At 38.3% G+C, this 8,235-nt stretch overlaps 1 protein-coding gene across 1 annotated transcript in view; it reads right to left on the reverse strand.

Moving 5' to 3' along the window:
* The window catches only part of LOC308420214 (vomeronasal type-2 receptor 1-like), a gene marked incomplete at both ends in the record, with an annotated part of 42,952 nt that extends 35,473 nt beyond the window's left edge, over positions 1–7,479 (reverse strand). The window contains one exon of the mRNA XM_080916125.1: positions 7,244–7,479. Within this exon, the coding sequence (XP_080772251.1) occupies positions 7,244–7,479 (236 nt within the window). The remainder of the gene's footprint in view (positions 1–7,243) is intronic.
* Positions 7,480–8,235: the final 756 nt, after the last annotated feature.

The following is an 8,235-nucleotide window of genomic DNA, read 5'->3' on the forward strand; positions in this document are numbered from 1 at the left end:
TGGTGAGTGGGAGACCTATACCGCAGGGGAGCAGAAAGATCTCTGTGGAGTACACAGGAAAGTGCACCCCCTGCCTTGCCCTGCCCTGCCGTGCCTTATCCAGCAAACAAAAACAGAACGTTGGAACTTCTGCTCACACCCGACGACACTGAGGCATAAAACAGGGCTCGGCCCATCTGACACCTGGACCAGTGGAGAACCAGGGACACAGACCAGATACAAGGGAAAGGTGAGAACATATCACTGACAACAAAATGGCAAGAGGAAAGAGAAAGAGTATATCCCAAGGGAACCAAGACAATCTAGTAACACCAGAGGCCAACTCTCCCAAAACAGCAAACACCGGAACTCCAAACACTCCAGAAAAAGAAGACACAGACCTGAAATCATTCCTCAAGACGCTGATAGAGTTACTTAAACAAGAAAGGGAGGAAAAGCAAAAAGATTCAGAAGCTTTTAAAGAAGAAACAATAAAAACACTCAAAGAACTCAAAAAACAAGAGGAAAACAGAACCAAAGAAATAAAGGAATGGAAGAGGGAAATTAAAACAGAAATTGATACAATAAAGAAAATGCTAAAAGAGATAACCCTAGAGTCAGGACACCAAAAAAAGAAATCAGGAGTCACAGAAGCAAGCATCTCCAATATATTACAAGAGATGGAAGAGAGAATCTCGGGGGCAGAAGACAACATTGCAAACATAGACAAAACGGCCAGAGAAGATGCAAAAAACAAAAAGCTCCTAACCCAAAATGTCCAGGAAATCCAAGACACAATGAAGAGACCGAACCTAAGGATAATAGGAATAGAAGAGGGAGAAGAGTATCAACTAAGGGGCACAGTAAATATCTTCAACAAAATCATAGAAGAAAACTTCCCTACCCTCAAGAATGAGATTACCATGAGCATAAAAGAAGCCTTCAGAACGCCAAACAGGTTGGACCAGAAAAGAAATACCTCCCGACACATAATAGTAAAAACATCAAGCACCCAAAGTAAAGAAAGAATACTAAAAGCAGTAAGGGAAAAAGGTCAAGTAACATATAAAGGCAGACCAAACAGACTCACACCCAATTTCTCAACAGAGACTATGAAAGCTAGAAGAGCCTGGACAGACATCATGCATTCCTTAAGAGAGCACAAGTGCCAGCCCAAGCTGCTATACCCAGCAAAACTATCAATCACCATCGATGGAGAGACAAAGGTATTTCAAGACAAATCTAAATTCACACAATATCTGACCACAAACCCAGCACTACAAGGAATTATAGGTGGAAAACCCAATACAAGGAGGGAAAATACAGCCTAGTAAGAACAAGAAAACTCCTAAACAAGAAAACTAAAAGAAGAAAAAAACACAGACACAACTCAACACAAAAAAGCAATAATGGCAGGAAACAGAAACAACTATTCCTTGATATCTATTAACATAAATGGTCTCAACTCCCCAATAAAGAGACATAGACTATCAGACTGGATACATAAACAAAATCCAGCCTTTTGCAGCATACAGGAAACTCATCTCAGAGACAAAGACAGACACTATCTCAGAGTAAAAGGGTGGGAAAAAAACTTCCAAGCAAACAGCTACAAGAAGCAAGCTGGAGTGGCTATTCTAATATCAAATAAAGTAAATTTCCAACCAAAAGTTATCAAAAAAGATAAGGAAGGACACTTTTTACTCATTACTGGGGAAATCTGTCAGGAGGAACTCCCAATCCTTAACTTATATGCTCCAAATAAAAAATCACCCACATTCATAAAAGAAACCCTACTAAAGCTCAAAAAATACATTTCACCCGACACAATAATAGTGGGAATCTTTAATACCCCACTCTCACCAATGGACTGATCAGGGAAACAGAAACTGAACAAGGACACTGCAAAACTAGCAGAGACTTTGAACCAACTAGAATTAATAGATATATACAGAACATACTATCCCAAAGTAAAAGAATACACCTTCTTCTCACCACCCCATGGCACCTTCTCGAATATTGACCACATAATTGGACACAGAACGAGCCTGCATCGATATAAGAAGATTGAAATACTCCCATGCATCCTCTCAGATCACCATGTGCTACGGCCGGTCTTTAACAACCACAAAGACAACAAAAAGCCCACATACACATGGAAACTAAGCAATGCTCTGTTAAAGGATAGTAGAGTCAAAGAAGAAATAAAGAAAGAAATTAAGGATTTTCTAGAATTCAACGAAAATGATAACACAACATACCCAAACCTTTGGGATGCAATGAAGGCAGTATTGAGAGGAAAACTCATTGCCCTAAGTGCTTCCAAAAAGAAACTGGACAGAGCTCACATCAGCAACCTGACAGCACAGCTAAAAGCCCTAGAACAAAAGAAAGCAGATATACCCAAAAAGAGTAGACTGCAAGAAATAATCAAAATTAGGGCAGAAATAGACCAAATAGAAACAAAAAGAACCATTGAAAAAATCAACAAAACCAAGAGTTAGTTCTTTGAGAAAATCAACAAGATTGATAAAACCCTAGCCAGACTAACTAGAGGGCATAAAGAGAGTATACAAATTAACAAAATCAGAAAGGAAAGTGCAGACATAACAACTGAAACTGAGGAAATTCAAAAAATCATCAGATCCTACTACAAAAACTTATACTCCACAAAATTGGAAAATCTGGAGGAAATGGACGAATTCCTAGACAGATACAAGATCCTAAAGTTAAACCAGGACCAAGTAAACCATCTAAATAACCCTATAACACCTAAAGAAATAGAAGAAGTCATCAAAAGCCTTCCAACCAAAAACAGCCCAGGTCCAGACGGGTTCAGAGCAGAATTTTATCAGACTTTTATTGAGGATATAACACCAATACTCGCCAAACTATTTCAAAAGATAAAATCAGATGGAATATTACCCAACTCATTTTTTGAGGCTACAATAACCCTCGTACCTAAACCACACAAAGACCCTACAAGGAAAGAGAACGTCAGACCAATCTCACTTATGAACATTGATGCAGAAATACTCAACAAAATTCTTGCAAACTGAATACAAGAACACATCAAAACCATCATTCATCACGACCAAGTAGGCTTCATCCCTAGGATGCAGAGATGGTTTAACATAAAAAAATCCATCAATGTAATCCACCATATAAACAAACTCAAAGACCAAAATCACATGGTCATCTCACTAGACGCTGAGAAAGCATTCGACAAAATCCAACACCCCTTAATGTTAAAAGTCCTGGAAAGAACAGGAATCCATGGCCCATATTTTAACATAATAAAAGCTATATACAGCAAAGCAACAGCCAACATCAAACCTGATGGCGAGAAACTTGAAGCAATCCCACTAAAATCAGGGACTCGACAAGGCTGCCCACTCTCTCCCTACCTATTCAACATAGTACTGGAAGTCCTGGCTGGAGCAATTAGACAGCAAAAGGAGATCAAGGGGATACAAATCGGAAAGGAAGAGATAAAAACATCACTCTTTGCCAATGACATGATAGTGTACTTGAGCGACCCCAAAAATTCCACCAGAGAACTCCTACAGCTGATAAACAAGTTCAGCAAAGTGGCTGGATACAAAATTAACTCAAACAAATCAGTAGCCTTCCTGTACTCAAAGGACAAACATGTGGAGAAAGAAATTAGGGAAAACGTACCCTTCACAATTGTTACAAAAACTATGAAATAACTTGGTGTGACTCTAACTAAGCAAGTGAAGGACCTGTATGACAAGAACTTCAAACCTCTAAAGAAAGAAATTGAGGAGGATCTCAGAAAATGGAAAGATCTCCCATGCTCATGGATTGGAAAGATCAACATCTTAAAAATGGCCATCCTACCAAAAGCAATCTACAGATTCAATGCAATCCCCATCAAAATTCCAACCCAGTTCTTCATGGAATTGGAAAGATCAATGTGCAATTTCATATGGAATAACAAAAGACCTAGAATAGCAATCCATCCTCAACAACAAAAAAACATCTGCGGGAATCACTATCCCTGACCTCAAGCTATATTACAAGGCAATTGTGCTGAAAACTGCATAGTACTGGTACAGAAATAGGCATGTGGATCAATGGAATAGAACAGAAGATCCAGAAATGAGCCCTCATGTGTATGGTCACCTGATCTTTGACAAAGGAGCAGTAAACATTCAATGGAAAAGGGACAGCCTATTCAACAAATGGTGCTGGTCGAACTGGCACTCAGCATGCAAAAGAATGAAATTAGACCCGTTCTTATCTCCTTGTACAAAGCTCAAGTGTAAGTGGATCAAAGATCTCCACATTAAACCAGATACACTGAAACTATTAGATGAGAAAGTAGGGAAAACCTTCGAACACATAGGTACAGGAGTAAATTTCCTGAACAAAACATCAATGGCTCAAGCTCTAAGATTAAAGATTAACAAATGGGACTTAATGAGATTGCAAAGTTTCTTTAAGGCTAAAGACATCGTCAAGAAAACAATACGGCAACCAACAAATGGGAAAAGATCTTTACCAACACCACATCAGATAGAGGCCTAATATCCAAGGTGTACAATGAACTCAAAAAGCTAGACACCAGAGAATCAAATAACCCTATTAAAAAATTGGGTACAGAGCTAAACAAAAGGTTTTCAGTTGAGGAACACCGAATGGCAGAGAAACACCTGAGGAAGTGCTGGACATCCTTAGCCATCAGGGAAATACAAATCAAAACAACCCTGAGATACCACCTCACACCAGTCAGATTGGCCAAGATCCAAAACTCAGATGACAGCAGATGCTGGCGAGGCTGCGGAGAAAGAGGAACACTTCTCCACCGTTGGTGGGGTTGCAAGCTAATACAACCACTCTGGAAATCTGTCTGGCGATACCTCAGAAATTTGGATATAGTACTACCTGAAGACCCAGCTATTCCACTTCTGGGCATATACCCCAGAGACACTTTAATACACAACAAAGATATATGCACCACAATGTTCATAGCGGCTCTATTTATAATAGCCAGAAGCTGGAAGGAACCCAGATGTCCTTCAGAAGATGAATGGATACAAAAATTGTGGTACATATACACAATGGAATACTACTCAGCCACCAGAAACAATGACTTAACCAAATTCTTAAGAAAATGGCTGCATCTAGAGAATATCATCCTGAGTGAGATAACCCAGTCACAAAAGAACAGACATAATATGCAGTCACTGATAGTGGGATGCTAGCCCCAGAGGCTTGCACTCCCCCAGAAACAACTCACAGACAGTATGAAGTCCAGGAAATAAAGAAAACAAAAAATATATATACATATGTTTACAAAACAAGAAGACTTTGACTATTTCCATGTTCCATTTTGTTTTGCCTGTACTTTACGCTTATTGTAACTATTAGGTTTTCAATGCATACTGTCAAGCCCTTGAAAAAAATCAAGGTCTGACGAAAAAAATATATTCACATGGTTTTATGTAAAAATTATTTCAATGTCTGAAAAACATTACTGACAAAAATGTATAATTTTAAGCAAAAAATGTTTATAATCTGTACATTTACCTTTGTTTTGTAAAATAAAGTCGTCTAAAAAAAACTAAGGAGAATCCACTCAAATCATAATTATAAATATTAAGCACATAACTCAAAAATTTATAGTGAAGAAATGCAATTTTTCTAGTGGGTATTTTTAATTCTCACATCATTTCTATCATAGGACATACAAAATTGATTGTTTTTAAGCTTGAATTTTTATGTGCATTGGTGTTTTCCTTCTCGTATGTCTGATAAGGGTATTATAGAAAGTCCTAAGCTGCCATGTGGGTCTCGAATTGAACCGTCTTCCTCTGGAAGAACAAACAATGGTCTTACCTACTGACCCATCTCTATAGACTTTCAGAATTATTTGTAATAGGCCAAAATTATATTGAAATGTCTGAAACCTAGGATACAATGTATATACCTTTAATCACAGCATGAGGCAGAGGGGTAGGAATTTTACAGTTTGAAGGTAGGATGACTCTATATTGTAATTTAATTACTCATAACGGTTAATGGGAAGACGTCTCTGTAAACCAAAAAGAAAACCAATATCAATAAGAGGAATTACTGTATTTCCCATCTGACCTTTTGTGGGAAATCAACTTGCAGAGTTCCAGTATAAAGTGGACTCTAAGTCAAGTCATTGAAATAATGGAGATGAAGTGTGGGGAATTAGATAGAAAACTGACAGCCGTGACTAAGCGATGGGCGGCTGCTATGGTATCACAGTCATCATCACTACTTCCTGTGCCTTCAGTGGAAACTGGAAACCACTTAGAGAGATGAAGAAAGTGTTAGCTGGAGACACATCACATCTCACATTCTTAGCAAGAGACTGCTATGTCCAATAATTATTGGATTTGGAACCTTTATAAAAGTAAAAATGTAGTGATTGAAATAGATATAGTGATGGAGGAAACTGGAAAACCAGCTATAATGACCTCACAGCCTCATGGAAACATCTGCTGTATAAGGTACAATGTCTAATATGATCAGTACCTGTGCTACCCTCATACTACTGACAATCATTCGTTTATTTTCAAAAGACCCAGAATTGATAGAAAAAATAAAAATGCAGTTTTATGCCAGCAATTGGATTATAGGTTATTGATTTTGTTCTCTTAATTTATGGCATCATTTTTATGTTTAATCTCTCTTTGTTTGTATGTTTAAGATCCATATATTAACTTGATGTGTCCCAACTTTCTTTTTCTGACAATAATTGCTGTATTTAAGCATCGAGCATTCTATTTTTTGATATGATATCTTTCAGGAGGCAGCAGTATGGACAGAGTTTTCCTGCAGTTCACAATCCCATCGAGAACCCTTCCTCAGACACCAAGCAGAGTTCTCCGACTACACACTTGGACCTGAGTTTGAACTATTAACAGTGAAGCTGTAGCTCACTGTGCAGCACCTGTGCTCCTCACACGTCAGTGCTCACTCACCCGGCACAGAGGTCTTCTGAGCATGTACATTCTCTTTTGCAGATGTGGCATGCATCCTTCCTCTACATGGCTAACGAGCTTTTACAGACTTTTTTACTGCTGCTGCTGATCAAAGAGAATCTCTGAGAACCTGCAACAGAAAGCCATCCCCCCCTAAAAACTGACATAAAGGCAAATAGTGCCAGCATGAGAACTTATCTTAAATCTTGGTTCCAAGCCACCCATCTTTCTGACCATACAAATAAATTAATAATAAGAAAAAAGATGTAACCATGACTTACCCCTCACACATGGCTGATTCTATTTCATCATCAGAGTCACTAGTTGGCATTGTCCTATAGTGAACAGGAAACAGTCCTCCAATAACCATGGAGTGGTTCTCAGCTTCTACATATCCAGTCAAATTAAACTTGCGCATCAGCCTGCAAGTCACATTCTGGTTTTTATATTGAGCACATAGTTCAACCCATAAAAATGTAGTTAATCCCAGAAGCAAGCACTTCTTTCTGCTCGACATTTAGCCTGGTGAACTTGAGGATAATGAACGTGTCAAAGTGACATAGGTCTTAAGGATGCACCTCTATGGAGTGTGGGAGTGTGTATGTGCCTAACCCAGTAACCAGCTTTCTACCTCAACTAATTTTATGCTGTGGACACAGATGTGAATATCACTTGCAATTTATGGATCTGGAGTAGGAGGTGAACATAACTTTGAATGAGACACCTGGTTGGTTCTCCTGTTTGCTTTGCAATGATGTATAACATCAGAACCATGGGATTCAGTTTGAAAGTTATTTTCATTTGTAGAGACTGTTCCCTCTTTTTGGCACTTCTAGATTCACCAAGTCTCACAGTTGCCAACTCTTTGGACTTTGTGCATGTCAATCAGGCACCGCAATGTAAAACAAATTCTCTGGTCATTTCTACTCTCTTGCTTGCTGTACTAGGTAGGTAACTCAGAATCAGCTATAATCTAGTTACACACTGGGCTAGAAGAGTTTTGTTGTTCATATTTCTGGATGCATTTACTGATCAATGTAAAACCCAATACAGGTCAAGTAAGAAAAAAGACAGCAAAGCACCACTAAAATTTACAATCACTGTTTCTAAAATTTACCAGTTCTTTTTTTACTTGTTCAAATCTCTAATGCTGTTAATAGTCGAAAAAGTAGCCACTTTAATTAAGAATGAAATGAAGTTGGCTTTTCTCTTTCTAATGGTTTTACAACAAGTTGTATTTCGATTTCCACATACATTTCATTTATACTCCATC

This window comes from Micromys minutus (assembly GCF_963924665.1).
Source record: "Micromys minutus genome assembly, chromosome: 4".
Lineage (NCBI taxonomy): Eukaryota > Metazoa > Chordata > Mammalia > Rodentia > Muridae > Micromys > Micromys minutus.